Below are 21,726 nucleotides of genomic sequence, written 5' to 3' on the forward strand. Positions count from 1 at the left end.
ACGTCATTCTCACTGTGGCTCCGTGATGCCCGGCCCGTGGCTGAGGTTCTGGCTTGACGCGGCTCCGTGGTAGTTACAGGAGCCGTCGGAATCCCAATCCAATGGCTGATCATTGTTTCGCTATTGTAATGACTGAAGGAGCGAGATCGCTGGAGAGAGAAGTGTGTTCCATGAACACCTAGAAGGATAGTTTACTCACTTCTTTTTATCTGTTATTAGGATAAAATTTCTCCCAGTTTGCAATGCTGAGCTGCTTTTCCCCTCAGGACTCAGGAGACCTGAAGATTCAGTGGGCTTCAGCCAGCTTCCTTTTTCAACCGGGAACTGGCTGACTGACTCTCTGACTGACTCACTGGCTGATTGACTGGCTCGCTGACTCACTGCTTGCTCACTGATTGTAATCCCTGTGACCTGAGTCCTGTTCAAGATGAACAAAAGGACAAAGACAAAAAAAAAAACACAACAGTTTTTTCTTTACAGCAATGCTTAAACGGTTTTATTTGAAGCTAACTGACATGGTTTGTCTTCTTGCAGAAGTGAAGCGAGCGACACCAATACAACTCCCTGAAAACATATGCTTTAATTGAATGTATTATTATTATTATTATTATTATTATTATTGCAAGGACAATGGGTGACCGAAGCAATAAGTCAAAACCAGTTACAGAACAGGACAGTTATTGCCGTCGGTGATCAATAAATAAAAGAGAAAGAAAAGAATGAACAAGAACAACAAAAGAATAACACAATAATCAATAATCAATAATCAACTTCTGATTTAAAATAAACTGCCATCGTGTTTTTTTTTCATCATCTTTGTAAAATGACAGTCTCAAGACTTGAATGCGCTTGATAATTATTGTTTGCTGTGTATGTATATATATATATATATATATGCGCGCTCATGGGTTTACTTGGATAACACTATGGTATCATTAATAATGTTCATTCAGTGCTATTCAATGATTCAAAGCACTCCCAGCTTGAGGTTTGAGGGGGAGGGAAATTCAACTCAAAAACTCCTCTCTTCATATAAACAGTCAAAAGAAAACTGAATTAAATTAAATTAAAATAAAAGATACAAAGAAAGTAGTTTAGACTCTTACTTGCAGATGCCCGGATGGCAACAAGAAGCGAGAAAGGAAAAAAAAACTAACAAAAAAAACCTTCCAACAAGCGACACGAAAGCAAGCGTACAATTTTCATTTGGCAGCTGGGGTTTGTTAGCGGAGAAGGCAGTGAGGGGGGGTTTGCCCCCCCCCAGGTCATGTCAGATATCTCTATATAGAATACAACGACGATGGCAGCGCAGAAATCCGATAACTTAGCACTTTATGGAAGTTAAGAAAACTTTTTAATTTAGTAAAACTCATAAGCACCTGTCAGGCTTAGGGGGCCCTAGTATTATCATTATAATTACATTAGCTTTCTATTATCCCCTTGCTGCTGCATGGTGTTTGCAATCAGGTGTGCGTGCGTGTGTACAAAATCAAGCTAAACTCAAAGCCAGCTGAAAGCAGGATTAGATAATACAGCTCAGCACTGGATAAGCAGGACTCAGAAGTACTTGGAGTGATTGAAGCACACACTGTATTAAAACACAAGAGAAACATTAATGAAGCCTGAAGCTTCCTAGCTTTCTGCTGCATGACATCAAAGCTCCTGGCCAACCTACCAGGCTTGTTGAGATAAGGCACATCATAGTTCAAAACAATATCACTTCCTATTTATCTACTGGTTTACTATACTGGGTTTATTGACTTTTTTTTTTTTTAACATTTTCTTTTTTGGTTACCAGATTTCCTAACCCTTGCATTTTTTCTATGCTTTACAATGCTTCCCTATGCTTTACCAGACCTCTCTATGCTTTACAATGCTTCCCTATGCTTTACCAGACCTCTCTATGCTTTACAATGCTTCCCTATGCTTTACCAGACTTCTCTGTGCTTTACAATGCTTCCCTATGCTTTACCAGATCTCTCTATGCTTCCCTATGCTTTACCAGATCTCTCTGTGCTTTACACTTTACCATGCTTTTACCATGGTGGTTTCTGGATCACACAGACTGGTTCTTCCTCCACTAAACCCAGTGCTCCTGCAAGCGTAGATGACAGTGGGGCTTAGCAGAGACGGTACCATTTCTTTTTTCTCTTGGGTAACGCAAGGAAAACAAACAATGCAGTTTTCCAATTTTTTTTGGAGGGGGGGGGGGGCGATCAGTATTTATAATTTGTATTAGCGCTCTCTCTCTCTCTCTCTCTGTATTCTCTGGCACTGTGGGGTAGGAGGGCAATGTGTGTGTGTTTGGTTGTTTGTTTGTTTGTTCGTGTGTCAAGCGTCCTTCATCCTTCCCAGTATTTATTATTTTTTTTATCCCAGTAGATCCTCATACTGCTTCCGGAAACAATCTCCGGCCGGGAAGAAATCCCAACAGCGTTCCTGATACAACTTCCACACGTAGGACTCCTGAGAGACAGAGAGAGGGAGAGCAGGAGAGTGAGAGAAAGAGAGGAGAGAGAAACAGGCAAGTGAGAGAACAGCAAGGGCACTGAGGGAGAAAAAGGAGGAGAGAAGGAGAAAAGAGGAGGATAGAGAGGAGAGGGCAGAGAGGAAGAGAAAGGAGAGGAGGAGAAGAGAGGGGGATAGAGACGAGGGGAGTGAGGGAAAGAAAGGGAGCGAGGAGGAGAGAAGAGGATAGAGAGTAGAGGGGAGTGAGGGAGAGAAAGCAGAAAGAAGGAGGAGAGGCGGATAGAGAGGTGAGGGCAGCGAGGAAGAGAAAGGAGAGAAGGAGGAGGAGAGAGGGGGATAGAGATGAGGGGAGTGAGGGAAAGAAAGGGAGCGAGGAGGAGAGAAGAGGCTAGAGAGTAGAGGGGAGTGAGGGAGAGAAATGGAGAGAAGGAGAGGGGGATAGAGAGGAGAGGGGAGTGAGGGAGAGAAATGGAGAGAAGGAGAGGGGGACAGAGAGGAGAGGGGAGTGAGGGAGAGAAATGGAGAGAAGGAGAGGGGGATAGAGAGGAGAGGGGAGTGAGGGAGAGAAATGGAGAGAAGGAGGAGAGGGGGATAGAGAGGAGAGGGGAGTGAGGGAGAGAAATGGAGAGAAGGAAAGCAGAGGGGAGTGAGGGAGAGAAATGGAGAGAAGGAGGAGAGAGTAGAGAGGATGGGGGAGAGAAAGGGGGAGAGGAGAGGGGGAGACAGAAGAGAGTGAAAAGCAGATCTTGCTGCCCAGCATGAGAAAGAGAAGAGAAACAGTCTAGACACCCTGCATGGGGACCAGACATGACTGTTCATGGGTGACACTGTGAATACGGAGAGGAGTGGGGTGGTAACGAGGGGGGGGGGCTCTAGAAGGAGGGAGGGAAGGGCAAAAGGAAGGGGGGGAATGAGGGGGTAGACAAAGACAGAAAGGAGTGGGAGCGAGAGACGAAGGGCGATAGAGCAGTCGCTTCCGAACTCACCTGCCCTGTGTGTTCTGTGTCATCCTTATTAATTAAATACATCAGAAAGAACCTGATAAGCAAAGAAAAAAAATTTAATGAAAGAAAGAAAAGATTACAATGACCTAAAAAGAATTTATTTGAAGGTACCAGTTCCGATAAGGATTGCTGTTTTGTTTTTGATGCATTGCAACATGGAGTCACATAACCCTATCACTACTAGTGATTACATAAGACTACTGATAACCCTACAGTGGTCCCCTTTATAGCGCTATGTGTTCAGCCTTCGAATGAGAATGCAGGCACAGCTCTGGCCAAAAATTTATGAACATAATGTAGATCTTTTATTTAATATCATGTAATAAAAATAACTACAAAAAAAACGATAGCGCAAAAGTCTACCGGAAGCCAAAACAACGGTACAGCGGTATTCCAGGTTAGATTTCGAAATCTCGCGCTATTCAAATTTTCGTTAGTGTCTCTGTGAAGCATCTGGAAAACTACAAAGCAGTGTGCAATTCAATACGTGAACATTATTTCAGCAGGCTTCATTTCACTTCATCAAGCAGAATGAGTTCATTGTGCAGGGCGGTGCAAAGCTGCAGGTCGTAGCTGCGTGTGTGGCTGGCGTGAGACTCACATGTAGTTGGCCAGATTGTGCTCCTCCAGCGTGTGGGTCTCAAAGCCGTGCGGAGTCGTGTCGAAGTAATCGCTCCCGATCCCGCAGATGAAGCACTTAGTCTGAGGAGAGCAAAGAGAGATGGGGTCAGCCCGCCGGACCCACGCAGAGAGGCGGACAATCGGACAAGGGTCGCTGGTGTCCACCCTTCAGAGTGAAAGGAGAGAAGAGGCATCTGCCCGGGTTTGTGCTGATTGCTGCTTTTCTGAGACTCTGTGGAGGAGAACAGCGACCCACACGAACCCAGGCGGCTGTTTCTGCTTCACTCTGAAAGGTGTGGAGAGCACTCGCCTAGAAGTCTCTCTGAGTGTCTTCAATAGAAACACTGAAAGAAACGGAACAAATTCAATGACAGATGTTTCCACTAGAAGTCTTTCTCAGCGTCTTCAACAGATCTGTTACAAAACACACTTATATAAAATCTGTCCGATTGCCAGTGTAAACCCCAAATTGAACCCCACATATGTATATTTGTCACCCTATAGAGTTCTATAATAACAGCTTGTCTGATTCTGTCTAAACGTTTCCAGGTACTGGCAGATACACGATAGGGAGCGAGGAGGTCAGAGTGCATCACTGCTCAGTGCAATCAAAGGCTTCTGTTTCAGTGCGTCGATGCTGGCTCTGAGAACACCCAGCCCTGCTGCTCCCTATAGAAGAGACTCACCTCCATGTCCTCCTTCACCTGCTCCTGCTGGTCTCTCAGCTCTCCACCGCGGTGACAATTGCTCTTCTAGGTTGCTAAAGACGGAACAGAACGACAAGAACAGATCACATACATGCCCCACAGGAGTTATTTTCTTGAGTGGGCCTGTCATGACAACAACTGTCGGCTTTGGGCCGCTTTTCCTTATATAGCGAAACCCGCGGCCGGCCTGTTTCTTGCTTCCCCATCTGAAAAGGTGGGGGGGAGAGCACTACGCCTAGAAGGCTCCCTCCTGAGTCACTCTGAAAACCAAATTCAAATCAACAAGAAATTGTTCCCCACTGAAGTCTTTTCTGTTCTTCCTCCATCATCCCTGTGCGCCCCGAATTCGCCAGTGTAAACCCCAAATTGGAACACCCCACCATCTGGGGGGAATCTCTCTGCCCTCCAGCTGGCAACCTTCCAATCCAACTCCAGCTCGGCCCTCCCCGACTGAAACCCACCCAGCCCCTCTCTATCTTAACGGTCACCCTGTCTTTCATGCTGTGGTCATCCTCAGCACTCGGGTGCATCCACAGGGGGGGGGGGTAAGCACACCCATTTAAAGCTCTTCAGTTAGTCTGTGGCAATGGCCTTCTGTATTGCATGCATGGGGTGAAAGTGGTTCTTCCTTCACACTCCTTCTTTACTTTATTTCTGCTTCCAGGAGACTTTTCAAGCTAACTGTGGTCAAGGTTTTTTTCAATCAGTTTTCACTAGATGGGTTATAATTGTCCTGTAAGCGACTGTGCTGGTCAGTGAAGAAGGCAAGAGAATTGTGAGGGTCTGGAATCAACTCCCCAGTAATGTTGTTGAAGCTGACACCCTGGGATCCTTCAAGAAGCTGCTTGATGAGATTTTGGGATCAATAAGCTACTAACAACCAAACGAGCAAGATGGGCCGAATGGCCTCCTCTCGTTTGTAAACTTTCTTATGTTCTTATGTTCTAAGGCAAGACTGTGTGTCCAGACTGTGTCCAGACAAAGGTAAGGCAGATTTCAAAGACAGTACAGGCAGTTTTACTCGAAATGACTGAGCAAGCGGCGCAAACACATTTTGTTTAAAATAAAATGAAACCCACATTTTCCTGGACTTTAGAATCTGTGTTTTTGCTATGGTTACCCCCCCTGTGTCTCACCCTGGATGATGGCCAGCAGGATGACGATGACGAAGAAGAAGAAGGTGATGTCGAAGACCACCCTGTACAGCTCGTACTCGTCCCCCGCGGGATCCTCTATCTCGTCCCCGATACCCCCGCCCGCCCGCACCCCCACGTACATGTGGAAGAGATAGCACTGCGGGGAGAGAGAGAGAGAGAGAGATAAAGGAGGGGCGAGGGGAAACACGGAAAACACACACACACGCGCGCACGTGCACTCACACACACACACACACGCACACGCACACGCACACACGCACACACCCAGTTCCTGGGACTCACAGTCATCATGTCGTCGCACTTCATGTCTGGCTCGTCCTCGTCCTCGCTCTTGTTGTAGAACTTGCGGAAGAAGTTGAATGCGATGACGGTGTAGAGGTACACCACCACTGCCAACAGCCCCACAGTCATCATGAGCTGCAGGAGAGACAGCAAATCATCTCCCATAGAAACACTCACGTTTCCACTACAAGTCTATCTCAATGCTTTCAACAGAAACACTAGGAAACTCAACAAATTCAATGCTAAATGTTTCGACTGGTAGTGTTCCCGGAAGCTCGCTGGCGCCCCCTACCTGCTTCCCGTTGTGTGTCACGGAGGACAGGATGGTGCGGAGCGTCTTCACGCCCATGGCGATGTCCAGAAGGTGACAGGCGTAGAAGAAGTTGTTGTAGTGACCGAGCATCGACATGACCATGTACCAAACCAAGTAGAGAAAGGACTAGAATGGAGAGATGAGACAGAGAGAGAGGGGAGAGAGGAGAGACAGAGGAGAGGAGAGAGAGTTGAGAGGAGAGACAGAGAGAGGAGAGATAGAGAGGAGAGAGGAGAGAGTTGAGAGGAGAGACAGATAGGAGATAGAGAGAGAAGAGAGAGGAGAGACAGAGAGGAGTGAGGAGAGAGAGAGGAGAAATAAAGAGAGGAGGAGAAGGAGGGAAACAACAGACACACATTGCAATAAATTGCAATATCATTTTGCAGTTTCTTTGATTACATGATGACAAAAAAAATTATGTCTCAATCCTAAAATTCTAGGTGATGCAAAACTTTGGCCATAACTGTATACATTTATTTATACTAATTTACATACATAAAACACCGTGTGTTATAAAGCGCTACTCACATTATTGGTGAAGACCACTCCATTCTTCCAGATCTGGTACTTGATGTCGACTGAAGTGATCCTGTGGAAAGACAAATCCTTCAATAATCATCGTGGCTTTCTCTCTCTCTCCTGTGTCAGGAGATCTTCATCCCTCACCCCCCATTCCATGTACCCATAATGAGGAGAGGAGAGGAGAGGGGAGGAGGAAGGAGAGGAGAGGAGAGGAGAGGTGAGGGGCGAGAGGAGAAGAGAGGTAAGGAGAGGAGAGGAGACAGGAGAGAGGAAGGAGAGTATAGGAGAGGAGAGGAGACAGCAGCAGGGAGGAGAGAGGAGGAAAGGAGGAGAGATGAGGAGAGGAGAGGAGAGGAGGAGGTAGAGGAGAGGGGAGCCTTCATTATCTCTCCCTGTACAGAAGCGATGGAAGACTCACCAGGACAATATGGAGCTGTCGGGCTCCTGCTTCTTCTCGTGTTGTGAGCTGATATCCAGAGAGGCCAGGTCCATCCCGAGCAGCTCCGCAATCCTCTCCCTGCCGTAGATATCACCGTACTTCTCCAGAACCTGCGGGCAGAAAGGCAGGGCATGTGGGGTCAAGAGAGCACTGTCCCTCCCAGTCCCTCCTCAGCTCCACTAGAGCCACACTGCTTCCCTCCCAGTCCCTCCTCAGCTCCACTAGAGCCACACTGCTTCCCTCCCTCCCAGTCCCTCCTCAGCTCCACTAGAGCCACATTGCTTCCCTCCCAGTCCCTCCTCAGCTCCACTAGATCCACACTGCTTCCCTCCCTCCCAGTCCCTCCTCAGCTCCACTAGATCCACACTGCTTCCCTCCCTCCCAGTCCCTCATCAGCTCCACTAGAGCCACACTGCTTCCCTCTCTCCCAGTCCCTCCTCAGCTCCACTAGAGCCACACTGCTTCCCTCCCAGTCCCTTCTCAGCACACACACACACACACACACACACACACACACACACACACACACAGACAGCTCACCTTTCTTTTCACAAACTTGTCCCAGTAGTTGCTTGGGAAAGAGCTGCAGACGTATTATATATATATATACAAAAAAAAAAAAAAAAAAGTCAATTACTATTATTAGTACACTTATTATTATTTCAAACCTGTATCCCCCCCCCCTGCCTCAGTCCTCCCCGGTCCCTTACGGTGTGTTGAGGACCAGCCTGTCCCACTGTCCCTTGATGTCATCGTCCTCGGGCTGTTCAGTGATGTAGAGACCATCAAACTCCAGCTTCCTGGCCAGTTCCTTCTCTCTCTTGAAGATGACCAGCGGAACCTGTTTGCAGAAAGGGACTGTGGCTCTGAGACTCAACACTGCTTTACAGAGACTCAGCCCTGCTTAAAGGGTACATTTTATTTTATTTTAATTGTATTACATGTTCCCATGTGTTGCTACAACTGTATAAGTAAGGTGTGTGTATTGTTTTATTTATTTATTTTTTTGTACCCGCACAGACCTCTCAGAACTACATTTCCCATCATCCTCCTGCTCACACATGTAACTGAGATGGATTTACCAGCAAGCAGGAGGATGACAGGAAATGTAGTTCCTAACTTCCATTAAGACACAGGCACTGAAGACACACCTGTCATTGAATTCACGAAGACTCTTAACAGGGAAATGGCTCTTGATGGGATAAGCCAGTCACCTGGCACGCTTAATCAGTATTATTAAATGAGTCTTTTAGCAGACACTTAGACCAAAGTGACTTACAGAGACTCGGGGGGTGAACTATGCATCATCAACAACTGCTGTCACAGAGTCACTTGCAATAGGACATGGTTTTCTCATCCGAAGCACAAGGAGGTGAAGTGACTTGCTCAGGGTCACGCACAGCGAGTCAGTGGCTGGGATTAGAACCGGGAACCTCCTGGGATGAAGCCCGTTTCCTTAACCCCCAAGCCCTCGACGGACAAGCACCCCCGCACTCTTACCTTGAGGCAGTTGTATCCGATGATGCAGAGGAAGGAGATGAGAGTGTGGAGGATGGAGAGGAAAGAGAGGGTGGGCTGCATGTATCCCGTACTCTCCTCCAGGAAGAAATAGACCACGGCGCCCTCCTCATCCTCGTCCCCTCCTTCCTCGAACCCAGATCCTTCCATCTCCTGCTCGAACAGACCCGAGCCTTCTAAATCATCGTCACCAGCAGGAGACTCTGAAACCTTTAAAAAAGAAAAAAGTTGAAAGCTCTATAACCCACGAACGCAGACAAGTCCGGCTCTTTTGCATAGAGGTTAAGGCCGTCGCTCGCGGAATCCGGAGACGGACGGTTCACGCCCAGCCTCTGCCCCCTCCCCCCTGGTCAGTCAGACCAATAAAGCGATGCCTCTGCATGCGCGGTGTGTGTTCTGGCTGACCGTAGCCCTGGCGTGGAGCTGTACCTTGTAAAACAGCAAGATGAAGTTGAGAGCGAACGACACAAACAGGGCCAGGAAGCGCAGGTTATAGAAATTTCTGGAGAGGTAGTTCTGAAAAGGAAGAAAAAGAAAAATGTTGATATTTTGTTGTTTTTGGGTCCAAAACGCCTTTCGAGCCAACAGTACACCCCTTATAAAAGTTTGCTGTGTTTTTACCAGTGCTTCAGCATGCTTTCACTGTGCTTAATTACTCTGCTTTGCTTTTACTGTGGGAAACGTCTAGAATGGAGTTTCTTTCACATATTCAACAGCTTAACAAAAAAACATGAACTACTATTAACAAATAAAAAATGCTTTTTTTTTAGAAATGTTCTTATAACAAATTATACAAAACAAATGATTATATTCTACGCCTGGGGTGCTAGCCTGTGAGAGCTGAGGATGAATTAGCTAACACTTTCTGATTTGTGATTTCTGTATCGTCGGACTCTTACCAGGAACTTGATCCTCTGAATCTCCACCTCGCTCCAGAAGTCGAACCCAGCTTCGGAATCTGCCGGCTTCTTCTCTCTCTTTGTCTTCTTCCTGCGTGCCACTTTCTCCTTCTCTTCTTCCTCTTCTCCTTCCTCCGCCTGCCTGCCCCCTTCCTTCGCTGCCTTCTCTCCATTCTCCACACTGCGAGGGAGAGCGAGAGAGAGTGAGAATAAGCGGAGGAGAGAGGGATAGGGGGTATGTGAGGATGAGGAGGAGAGAGGGGGCAGGGAATGTGAAACAGAAGGGAGCGGGAGAAGGAGAGCGAGAAAGGGCAGAGAAAACGAGTGTGTGTGTGTGTGTGTGAGCGATCGAGACGCAGGGAGAGAGCAGGTGTCCATGAGAGAGAGGGAACAAGATAGGGAGGATAGTGTGTAGAAAAAGAGAGAGATCCTCACTCTGCTTTTTCCAGCTCCGGTAGGGGCTCCTCGATCACTTTGGTTTCTTGTGTCTCATGGTCCGGTTGCTTGAATAAATAAATAGAGATTAATGTGGGCTTCAGAGTAGCTGCACACACACACAACCAGAAAGAGACTCAGCGTAAATCACCTGAGTTCCACAGAACTCAGGTGATTTACCATTCCAAGCGAATGTCAAGCTTGGGCCTGTGTGGATTGGACAGAGTCTAGTCCCAGTGAAAAGTGAAAAGTTCCCAGTGTTTTCCACCACCTGGTAGGCTATTCCATGCATTTACAGCATTTGCTATGCTTTTGCTATGGTAAACTTGTATATAAGGGATTACTAAATGCCAGTGTCATCCAGCCATCGGTACCGAGTTTTCCCAAAACCCCGCAAATCGCTACAGAAGCTACCTGGACGGCCGCTGTTCTCTGCCTTCATAGACTACCTTGGTTAACAAAAAACAGCGACTCAAAAAACCAAAGAGATCTCACCACTTTCCTCATGGCTATCGGGGTTCCTTCGGGGGTGGGGGGCTCGACGGTGGTGGGCTCCCCCATATCTCCCAGCCCCCCGGGGGGTCCCAGCTCCTTCCTCTCCATCCCGTACATGTCAGCTGAGTCGTCGGTGGTCTCCTCCCCCTTCGAGGGGTCCAGCAAATCCACTGTCCCTGCAGCCTCCTGCTCCTCCTTGCTCCCCCCCTCGCTGGGCAGGTCCCCGTGGACCTCGTCCTGGGTCGGGTCGGGCATGCTGGCCAGGATCTCCGTCACGGTGATGTTCTTGGCTCCCTCGACCAGCCCTCCCCCGAAGAGGGTGGTCCAGACCAGCAGGAAGAAGCCCTTGCAGAAGCTGCAGACGAACTGCAGAATGCCCAACAGCAGAGCCCAGAAGATGGACCAAAGCCCAACCACTATCTCCTTCAGGGTCATCCTCTTGAGCCTGCGGAACTGCCTGCGTAGGTTCCGGAACGTGAACATTCCCAGGAACTCCAGGAGTCCGTTGACGAACTCCGAGAAGGCAGACCCGGGCTCGGTGGCATCGCCTCCTCCTTCCCCGTCCCCTCCTCCTTCCTCTCCTCCTCCTCCTCCTCCTCCTCCTCCTGTTCTTCCTCCTGCTCCCTCCTCCTCGTCGCTCTCCTCCTTCCCTTCCTGCTCCTCGCACTCCGAGATCTGCGAGGCGATCTGCATCTCGAAGATGGTGTCCTCGCAGAAGTTCACGAACATCTCCATCTTCTCTGACTCGCCGCCCTCGTTCACCACGTCGAAGATGAACTGCCGCTTGGACTCCTTCACCTGAGGCATCTCCCACTGGGCGCGGTTGGTCTCGCTGATCTCAAAGTAGATGCGCTCGATCCTCTTGCTGGGACCCATCACCTCGATCCGCCCCAGGAAAGGCTGGAAGTACCCCAGGATGCTCTCCGCCTGCACCAGGAAACTCCGGAGCCGCGTGTCGTGGGGGACGTGCTCGGAGAGGTTGGTCAGCAGCACGGCGATGTTGAAGCCGATGTCCTTGGCGGGCTCCTGGAAGCGGTTGGCGAACTCCTCGTAGTTGATCATCTCGTTCTCGTCAGCCTCGGAGCAGGAGAGGAGGAACTGGACCTCCGAGGGGGAGTACTGCTTCTGGCTGTCCATGGCTTTCTGGAAGTCCTTCTTGGAGATCAGCCCCCGGGGGTCGGTCACGTAATCCTTGAAAGCGTCGGAAGCCACGATGTCCTTCAGCTTCAGGAACATGTCGAAGAACTTGAGGATCATCTCCACGTTGCTGGAGGACTCCACCAGCATGTCCACCATCTGACGGGCGATGGTCCCGTTCACAACGTTACCTGGTGAGGGAAGAAGGGTTATCAAATGATGGGTCTACTTTCATTATTTTAAGGTACAAGGGAGATGACCCCACAAATCAAAATTATGGTAACTTTCTTATTTTTGCCACGAGGTGCACGAAACAGGGCTACAAATTTGCTGACAGGTTGGATCCAGTCATCCAAATTGTCAGTTTCCTCCTTGTGGTACTCGAGTCGCTCTCAAGAAACTATCTGAACAACAAGCGCTCGACTCCTTGTGTTCCAGGAAGGGGTTACAAATCCCTAAATTGAGATTAAATATGGGATCAGGCATGGCATCTCATCTTTGGAAAGCACTGCCTTCACAAAGCCCTTTTAAAATAAATAAATAAATCACTCAGAAATATTAATTTTTGAAAATCTGACCGGGGTTGCAATGCCTGTCAACACTGAGTGGTCAGTGACCAAGACTTTTTTTTTTTTTTTTTTTTTTTTTAAATTAACCTGTCATGTTTGTATTTGGTATCACTGTCTACCTTCCAGCAGGGACAGCAGCATGACCACCATGTCTTTCTGCAGGTCCAGCAGCTCCTTCAGTAAACCGATCTGGCTCGAGTCCTGCAACAGAAACAACAAGGATACAGTGAGGGAGGGTGGGGGCACAGCCCAGCACCCCAGAACAAGCGAGGCCACACAGCAGACTGCCTCAAAACACTGCAGTAAAACCCAAAGAGCGATCCAACAGTCCCGTACATCTTCTTCTGTTATTCGCGGTATAAGATGACATTCGAGGTCCTTTACCAGAGATTGGAGACCCCGTAAAGATTCAAGCCTTTGCTTCGTGCCCTTTGCAAACATTCGAGGTCCTTCCCCCCCCCTCTCTCCCCTCTCTCTCTCTCTCTCTCTCTCTCTCTCTCTCTCTCTCTCTCTCTCTCTCTCTCTCTCCCACCTTCCTCTGTCCTGATAAAACCGCCTTTGAGAATCCAGCCATGGTCACAGTTCATACTGAAATGCTACCATGTTTTAAAGAGACAGTGACATTAAGATTCGACACACTCATTATAATGAAGCAAAGCTGACCGATTGCTTTATAGAAGTGAATGGGTCTCTTCATGGGATGTAGCAGTGCCGGTGGAATGGACTGCCTGTGATGGCTGGTGCCGTACATGACCGTGGGATGAGTCTGTGACGCCATGACTGACGTTCTCAGTCTGACAGCTCGCTCTCTCTCGCTCTCTCTCTCGCTCGCTCTCTCTCTCTCTCTCTCTCTCTCTCTCTCTCTTGGACTTACCTCACAGTGAGTTCTAGTCCAAAAGTGGTCCTTGTGTGCATTCCAATAACAAATACAGAGTAAAAAAGACAGATACAACAAGTGTGCATGTGTGTGTGCGCATGCGTTTGCACGTGTCTGTGTGTGTGTGTGTGTGTACAGTACATGCAAACCCCCATGTACTTGCTTGTAAATTGTAGCAAAATGGGCTTTGTTCATTTAATTGATAGTAACCCTAAAGCTTTGACACACTTTTTAGACTTTCTCAATGACCTGGTTTATATAAACAATCAAATTTAATTCCAGCTACCTGTACCAAAATAACCATGTTTACCATAGATGACCTCTCTGTGCTTTACAATGCTTCCCTATGCTTTACCAGATCTCTCTGTGCTTTACAATGCTTCCCTATGCTTTACCAGATCTCTCTGTGCTTTACAATGCTTCCCTATGCTTTACCATACCTCTCTGTGCTTTACAATGCTTCCCTATGCTTTACCAGACCTCTCTGTGCTTTACAATGCTTCCCTATGCTTTACCAGACCTCTCTGTGCTTTACAATGCTTCCCTATGCTTTACCAGATCTCTCTGTGCTTTACAATGCTTCCCTATGCTTTACCAGACCTCTCTGTGCTTTACAATGCTTCCCTATGCTTTACCAGACCTCTCTGTGCTTTACAATGCTTCCCTATGCTTTACCAGACCTCTCTGTGCTTTACAATGCTTCCCTATGCTTTACCAGACCTCTCTGTGCTTTACAATGCTTCCCTATGCTTTACCAGATCTCTACTATAGTTAAGGATGAACGATCATTCTGTTATATTGATTTGCAAAGCATTTTTCCTGTTTGTCATTAATCTGTTATGTAAGAGGCTGTGAATGTAAGCGGGTTCACAACATTATTATTATTATTATTATTATAATTATTAAAATGAATATTATTATTATGAATAAGGGTACAAAATTATTAGTTCCCATGGTGATGTCAAGAGCTGTCACTCTACCACTAACAGTTTATTCTCCGCAGTTTGCATGACATCAAAAAGATAACTACAATTTTTTTCAGGACCTGAAAATATAGATATCGAAAAGTTCCAACATATATGTATACATATAATATAATTATTTGTTCTATTGCAGATTGACAGCCCCTCTAGTTTATAATCCAGTTTTATATATATTAACAGAACCTACGTTCAAAGTTTTTGCTGACTTAGTGAAGCCCCTCTAGTTTATAATCCAGCACATAGTGGGCATTGTGTGTGGATGGCAAGTTAGAAAAAGAATGAATGACAGATATATAAATGCCCAGTGACAAACACACACGCCACCTCTGACAAACCCCCGCCCTTCAGCCCCTATCTATTGGGCAGCAGTGTGTTTCTCCTCTACAAAGTGATTGGTGGTGTAGTTACATTAAAAAAAATAAAAATGAAAATACATGAGTAAATAAAGCAATGAAGTTGCGGTGACAGAGCTGTACAGAATGTGTTTGCCGTCCTCCAGCAAGCAGGCAAAGTCAACCGTCTCTGTTGAGACACTAAACTGCATAATTGCACCCAAGCTGTTCGCATTCAGAGCGCGGATAGACACCCCCCCACTCCCCCCCTCCCCCCCCCCAGCGCTGCATTGCGTGAGACTATGCATGAGATGGCAGCTGCATGACAGAAAGGGTCTTACGCCATTCCGGGATCCGGCTGGGTGGGGCATCTGTTACACATCGGAATCAAAATGTTAGTTAGAAACATTTTTCAAATCATTTTTGCATTTGCGTCTCTCCAAGTCAGGGAATGTTGAGAACTCCACAAGATCTGTATAAAAGCTCTACAGTCTGGATGAATCGCTTAGAAAAGTTTTGCACTGTATTTTCACAATATTTTCCAGCTAGCAATCACTCGTTTTTTTTCCCTTTTCTTTTGCTCTTTTGATACTGAGATACTGACACTGCGACAGGGAGAGAGACCTCTTTATTTTTCAAGCAGACAGTTTTGTACCGTCCAGCTCTGGTCAAACGTTTTGCATCACCCTCCCTCTAGAAAGTCGAACGAAACCTGCTGAATAATGGTACTCTAACATATTGAATTACACACTCTATATGCCTGACCGCATCTCTCACAATACAAGTCAGTACATGCTAGTCCAGTCTACTGTGGGCTGTAATGCAGCTTGCCAGAGATTGGTAGCCTTTTACAGAGTCAGTCAATCCAGGTTAGTGACCATCGACAAATGCCACTGGCTTGCTAGGAAGTGTAAAGCCATTCATCCACTGAGCTGTGATCTGCAGTGAGAAACCAGCTCTGCTTTTAGTAGAAGGTGTGTAGCTACAGACTCATGTCCCAATGCACAAGGCGTGACGCACAATCAACACATTTGATGGACAGGGTGATTTACTTGTATGTTCAAAACAAGATCAAATGACCATTTAACAATGGACCACTGTCATTACTAACATTAAAAATGTTAATTTAACAAGTGCAGAGAGAGTATGCATGCATACTAACTATAAAACATTATTATAATTATTATTATTATTATTATTATTATGAATTTTATTATTATTTATTATTATTATTATTATTATGATGATGATATCATCATTATTAATATTATTATCTTTTTCATGATTCTCATTATCAGTCAGCCTGTGGCCCTGGCTGTCTGAAGGACTGTGTGGATGGATGGTGGTGTGTAAGGAGCTAGTGATGGACCCGCTCGAAGTAGTAGTACACTCGCTTCTGGGCACGTCCTTTGGTTGGTGACGAAGGGTGTCGGACGACACTCGGTCTCTGACGGGACTGTCTGGTCACGACTCCCCGGGACCTCTCTCCCCCCCCCCCCACCCCAGTCCCTCCTTTATGGTGTCCCAGGGAGGAATACACTGGTTAAAGTGACCATAAATCTAGACCACTTTCACTTTTAAATTGCAGCCTCTCTGGCTGTTTCTATGACAGCTCCAAGATGGCCTCGCATGTAGAAGTCCGTGCAGGTCCATGCGAAGCCACATTGGAGGCAGTGGAATGCAATTAAAATTTTAAAAAGTGGTCAAAATGTAAAAATAATTAATTAAAACAATGCACACCCCTTTACTTAAACAGTTGTAGCGACACATGGGAACATTTAACACAATAAAATAGAAAGGTCCTCATATACCCTTTAAACACTAAAACAGCAACCTTGAAACGGGTTGCTCTAGTCTCTGTGAACCCTTTCAGTCATAAACAGGATTTGCTTCTGACTGGTACATGGCATGTTTAAATCTGCACAGAACGAATGGGACTTGCTCTGGTAGTGAGCTGATCAGCTGACTGATCGACTGACAGACAGAACGAACGGCAGCTTGATTACTCGACCGATCAGTTGACTGACTGACTGATTGATTGACTGATGGATTGGTTGATCTATGGATGGACTGGCTGACTGATCGATGGATTGGTTGACTGATGGACTGGCTGATTGATTGATTGATCAGTTGATTGATTGATTGATCGATGGATGGATCTGGCTGATTGATCGATGGATTGGTTGACAGATGGATTGGTTGATCGATGGATGGATCTGGCTGATTGATCGATGGATTGGTTGACAGATGGATTGGTTGATCGATGGATGGATCTGGCTGATTGATCGATGGATTGGTTGACAGATGGATTGGTTGATCGATGGATGGATCTGGCTGATTGATCGATGGATTGGTTGACAGATGGATTGGTTGATCGATGGATGGATCTGGCTGATTGATCGATGGATTGGTTGACAGATGGATTGGTTGATCGATGGATGGATCTGGCTTATTGATCGATGGATTGGTTGACAGATGGATTGGTTGATCGATGGATGGATCTGGCTGATTGATCGATGGATTGGTTGACAGATGGATTGGTTGATCGATGGATGGATCTGGCTGATTGATCGATGGATTGGTTGACAGATGGATTGGTTGATCGATGGATGGATCTGGCTGATTGATCGATGGATTGGTTGACAGATGGATTGGTTGATCGATGGATGGATCTGGCTGATTGATCGATGGATTGGTTGACAGATGGATTGGTTGATCGATGGATGGATCTGGCTGATTGATCGATGGATTGGTTGACCCGTCAGTCTCACCTGGATGTACTCAGTCAGGCTGTTGAAGACCTGCTTGGCGACGGTCATTGCTTTGGAGAAGTTTTTCTTGCCCTGCTCGTCAATGAGGTCTTTCCCAGAGTAATACCAATAGAAATCACTGATGGACTCCTGGGTGGGATAGAAGGGAGAATGCATACAGAATATAAAAGGACTTCCAAGTTACATGAAAGCATAGTGAAATGATTAGGGGATATATATATATATATATATATATATATATATATAATATATATATATATATATAATGTCTCTGCAGAGTCAGAAAATAGTTAGCAGCAATGACATATAAACTGCGTAGAGGAGGGGTTGGTCGCGCACTCCAAAAATCTCTTCTCCTTTTAGACTTGGACTCTAGTAATTTTATTTAAGGTAAGACGAATCTAATGCATGTCCTTATTAGCGGTCAAGTCTAAAAAGAAGACGAGATATTTGTCTGTGCCAGTTTTGGGTTAAACCAGGCTGTCTGTACCTGGAGTCGGAGCAGGTAATCCACAGTGCAGATGATGATGTTGATCGTGGTAGTGTTACCTGTCTGAGTCCTCAGGTAGTTCTGGAAATCTGAAGGGAGAAAAATCAAACGTCGTTCCTGCAGGACTCCCGTGGGCGAAGGGCAAAACTTGCAAACGTGTTTATCAGCATACACTGACAGGTTCACCACTGACTATAACGCTTACTACCTGTATATACTTATTAATTGTCTATTATAGATAGATAGATAAGCAGGCGCTGTGAAAGATGACTCTCAGGAGAGCCTCACCGTTGTTGTGTCCCTCACAGAGCAGCTGCAGCAATCTGAAAAGGTCGCAGGTAAATTCATCGTCCGCCATCACCTTCTCACCTGTACGGAGAGCGACAGGGGGCAAGTTAGCTGGAGATTTGAATATCACCCCCTTAACTGCTATACAAAAGACCAAGGCTCCTTTGCTGGAGTGGTTGCAGAGCTTTCAACCCACGACAGGGGTCAGAAACTGCAAGGGCAGTGCATCCCAGAGTATTGCCTGCGCAGGACGGCAGGACGGGCAAAATAAACTTCCTATGCTTTTTTTTAATTTGTTTGCTCACTTACCCGTCCCCTCCTCGGTCACCATGCCCAGCCCCTCTGCTTTGTTCTGTCTCTCGAAGGCATTCAGATCCAGCACGCTGCAAACACACACACAGGAACACGGTTTCTGCAGCTGCTCCACAGATCACAGCTCCCCTAAAAACTACACAAAACTGATCAGCGGAGGTCGGAGAGCTGCCAGCTCCTGGAGGACAAAGGCAAGCCCTGCAGGCGTCACCTTGAGGTCCGCAAGAGCTCCTTTTTGAAGATCTTCATCAGAGATGTTGTTACTTGCAGAGAAAATGAGTCTCAAGTAACCTCTGCCTTGCAGAGATTTGTATAACCCTCGTTTATAAACATCTCTCCAGACAGGTGCAGCCATTTCCAGACATAATAATAATAATAATAATAATAATAATAATAATTTATTAGCCTTAGTAGTAGTTTTCGAACATCTCTAAACATATTGGAACAAATATTTGTAGAGAATAAATATCTCCAGACAGGTGCAGCCATTTCCAGACATAATAATAATAATAATAATAATAATAATAATAATAATAATAATAATAATAATAATAATAATAATAATCATCATCAAGCCTTGTAAAGATTTGTATAACCCTCGTTTAGACCAGTTCTAAAAAACATGTTTAAAAAAAAAAACATCTCAGACGTTCTTATTTTCTGTTAATAATTTCCCCGACCTAGAAAATGTCAAAAAATATTACAGGATAACAAAATGGAAACCATCGTGTGGGGTCACATGGACCCGAAATGCAATCAGAGGATGAATCAGAGCTGCACTTTTGAAATCATGCTGCGGCAGGGCTTGGTTGCTGTGAAACCCTCACCTGCAGGTTTGCATCAGAGTCTGGGTGCTCTGAAAAAACCCCACCTCCTTCTTCTCCTTCAGGTAATCCAGCATTTTCTGAGAGAGAGAGTGAGACACAGACAGAGATACAGGGGATCACAATTATGCTCAATGTATGAATTCCACACATTAAATGTGTCACTGGCTGTCTGTCTGCAGTTCCGTTGTAGTGCTGCTGTCTGTCTGTCTGTCTGCATTGCCATTGCTGTGCCCCTGTCTGTCTGCACTGCCATTGCATTACCATGCAGTGTTTCTGTCTGTATGTCTGCCTTGTCCCTGTGTGCCTCCCTTGCCCCTGTGTGCCTGCCTTGCCCCTGCGCCCCTGCAGATGGTTTCCCTGGTAAAGGCAGCGCTGTCCCGGACTGGCTCACCTGCTGCACCTCACAGTTGCCCCCGTTGAGGAGGGAGATTCCCAGTTTCAGAGTGGAGGCAACCATGGAGCCCGTCTCACCTGGGGGAGGGGGGGGGAGCGACACGCACAAATGAGTTTACAGCTGATGCAGGCAGAAAGGGTCACCCAAAACAATTTTCCAATGGTTTTACTGTGGTTTAATTACACATTTACCATTTACCACTTTTTAAAATATGCTTTACCACACCTCTCTGTGCTTTACAATGCTTCCCTATGCTTTACCAGACCTCTCTGTGCTTTGCAATGCTTCCCTATGCTTTACTACTCCTCTCTGTGCTTTACAATGCTTCCCTATGCTTTACCAGACCTCTCTATGCTTTGTAATGCCTCCCTATGCTTTACCAGACCTCTTTGTGCTTTACAATGCTTGCCTATGCTTTACCATGCTTTCACTGTGCTGTATCACACTGTGCTGTGCTTTCAGTATAGGTTACAGTGAAGCAGCATGTTTTGTTTAGTTCTGCTAGACTTTTCCGGTATCTGGGTGACCAGCAGCAGCCCTACCTTTACAGGCACTGATCATCTGCAGGACCATCTCAGCAGCTCCGCGATTGTGCAGCCTGGCCTGCTGGTAGAGGAGACGCTGCTTCTCCATCTCCTTCTCCTGCAGAGAGAGAGAGAGAGAGAGAGAGAGAGAGAGAGAGAGAGAGAGAGAGAGAGAGAGAGAGAGAGAGAGAGAGGGAGGGAAGAGGCCTCCGCCTCCACAACATGGTCCACGCTCTTACGGAGAGAGAGGAGAGGTGAGGGGGAGAGAAACAACAACATGGTCACGCAATGGGCAAGGGTGACAAAATAAAGAAATAAATACGTCTGCTAAGGAAACTAGCTTCTGAGCTAGCCTGAAACAGCTAGGTTTTAAAATACCTCTTTACCATGCACCCCCCCCCCCTCCACCCCTTCCATTCCTCTCTCTCCTCCCTCACCTCGAAGGACATCTCCTCTCCCTCTTCACCCCCCTCCCCTTCATCCTCCCCGCTGTGGCAGCTCTGAAAATGAGAAAAAGAAAGAAAAAACATGTTTTAATACATTTTGGAGACGTACAGTGTAAACTTGCAGCAGTACCAACCCTGTTTCAAAAGGCATTCTGCCAAACATTTACAAAGGGAGGTCTCTCTCTCCACACACACACACACACACCTACTCACCTTAGCCATGATGTCAGAATATGCCATGTATAGATAGTCTTCATCCAGTTTGCTGCAATGAGAGAGATCAGTGATGTCATAGTTTAGTGATATCACAGCTCACAGACAAGCTGTCTATTAATGGTTTATGCACCTTACTTGACATATATAATACCTAATTTACAGTAATTATATATATATATATATATATACCCTACTGTCTACCTTTTCCTTTCCCCATTCCTTTTCTCTCCTCATCTTCTTTCTCACCTCCCTTACCTCTCCTACTTCCTCTCTTCTCCCCTCCCCCCTCTCTCTCCTCTCCCTCTCCCCCTCCTCTCCTCTCTCCTCTCACCTCTTCTCTGTCAGTGCAGTCCTGCTGAAGTGCAGGATGAGCTGATGAAGGGGGTCGGGCTTCTTCTCAGTGGGTTCCTCTTCCTCTTCCTCTTCCTCTCCAGATTTCTGTCCATCACAAAAAACAGCACACTTAGAAAAACTTAGACATGACCCCTCCCTCCCAGTCCCTCCCCAGCTCTAACCAATAGAGCCACACTTCTTCCCTCCCTTCCCTCTCAGTCCCTCCTATTCCTTCCTCAACTCCCACTAGAGCCACATTGCTTCCCTCCCTCTCTCCCCGTCCCTCCTCAGGTGCACTAGAGCCACACTGCTTCCCTCCCTCCCTCCCAATCCCTCCTCAGTTCGACTAGAGCCACACTGCTTCCC

At 46.6% G+C, this 21,726-nt stretch overlaps 1 protein-coding gene across 1 annotated transcript in view; it reads right to left on the reverse strand.

Annotated features, from left to right (window-relative positions):
- Nucleotides 1–1,969: 1,969 nt before the first annotated feature.
- The window catches only part of LOC121304837 (ryanodine receptor 1-like), a 79,910-nt gene continuing 60,153 nt past the window's right edge, over nucleotides 1,970–21,726 (reverse strand). Inside the window, exons 75-103 of the mRNA XM_041236247.1 lie at nucleotides 21,359–21,465; nucleotides 21,025–21,076; nucleotides 20,803–20,865; nucleotides 20,384–20,483; nucleotides 19,839–19,918; nucleotides 19,448–19,524; nucleotides 18,618–18,691; nucleotides 18,309–18,389; nucleotides 18,021–18,109; nucleotides 17,531–17,659; nucleotides 13,442–13,639; nucleotides 12,687–12,768; nucleotides 10,862–12,189; nucleotides 10,367–10,434; nucleotides 9,932–10,112; nucleotides 9,462–9,548; nucleotides 9,015–9,242; nucleotides 8,225–8,355; nucleotides 8,055–8,097; nucleotides 7,494–7,624; nucleotides 7,082–7,142; nucleotides 6,533–6,679; nucleotides 6,241–6,375; nucleotides 5,938–6,094; nucleotides 5,436–5,439; nucleotides 4,781–4,841; nucleotides 4,075–4,175; nucleotides 3,456–3,507; nucleotides 1,970–2,466 (exon numbers count right to left, since the gene is read on the reverse strand). Coding sequence (XP_041092181.1) covers nucleotides 2,371–2,466; nucleotides 3,456–3,507; nucleotides 4,075–4,175; nucleotides 4,781–4,841; nucleotides 5,436–5,439; nucleotides 5,938–6,094; nucleotides 6,241–6,375; nucleotides 6,533–6,679; nucleotides 7,082–7,142; nucleotides 7,494–7,624; nucleotides 8,055–8,097; nucleotides 8,225–8,355; nucleotides 9,015–9,242; nucleotides 9,462–9,548; nucleotides 9,932–10,112; nucleotides 10,367–10,434; nucleotides 10,862–12,189; nucleotides 12,687–12,768; nucleotides 13,442–13,639; nucleotides 17,531–17,659; nucleotides 18,021–18,109; nucleotides 18,309–18,389; nucleotides 18,618–18,691; nucleotides 19,448–19,524; nucleotides 19,839–19,918; nucleotides 20,384–20,483; nucleotides 20,803–20,865; nucleotides 21,025–21,076; nucleotides 21,359–21,465 — 4,143 coding nt within the window. The 3' untranslated portion in view covers nucleotides 1,970–2,370. The remainder of the gene's footprint in view (nucleotides 2,467–3,455; nucleotides 3,508–4,074; nucleotides 4,176–4,780; nucleotides 4,842–5,435; nucleotides 5,440–5,937; nucleotides 6,095–6,240; nucleotides 6,376–6,532; nucleotides 6,680–7,081; nucleotides 7,143–7,493; nucleotides 7,625–8,054; nucleotides 8,098–8,224; nucleotides 8,356–9,014; nucleotides 9,243–9,461; nucleotides 9,549–9,931; nucleotides 10,113–10,366; nucleotides 10,435–10,861; nucleotides 12,190–12,686; nucleotides 12,769–13,441; nucleotides 13,640–17,530; nucleotides 17,660–18,020; nucleotides 18,110–18,308; nucleotides 18,390–18,617; nucleotides 18,692–19,447; nucleotides 19,525–19,838; nucleotides 19,919–20,383; nucleotides 20,484–20,802; nucleotides 20,866–21,024; nucleotides 21,077–21,358; nucleotides 21,466–21,726) is intronic.

The sequence above is a fragment of the Polyodon spathula genome, chromosome 40 (genome assembly GCF_017654505.1).
Source record: "Polyodon spathula isolate WHYD16114869_AA chromosome 40, ASM1765450v1, whole genome shotgun sequence".
NCBI lineage: Eukaryota > Metazoa > Chordata > Actinopteri > Acipenseriformes > Polyodontidae > Polyodon > Polyodon spathula.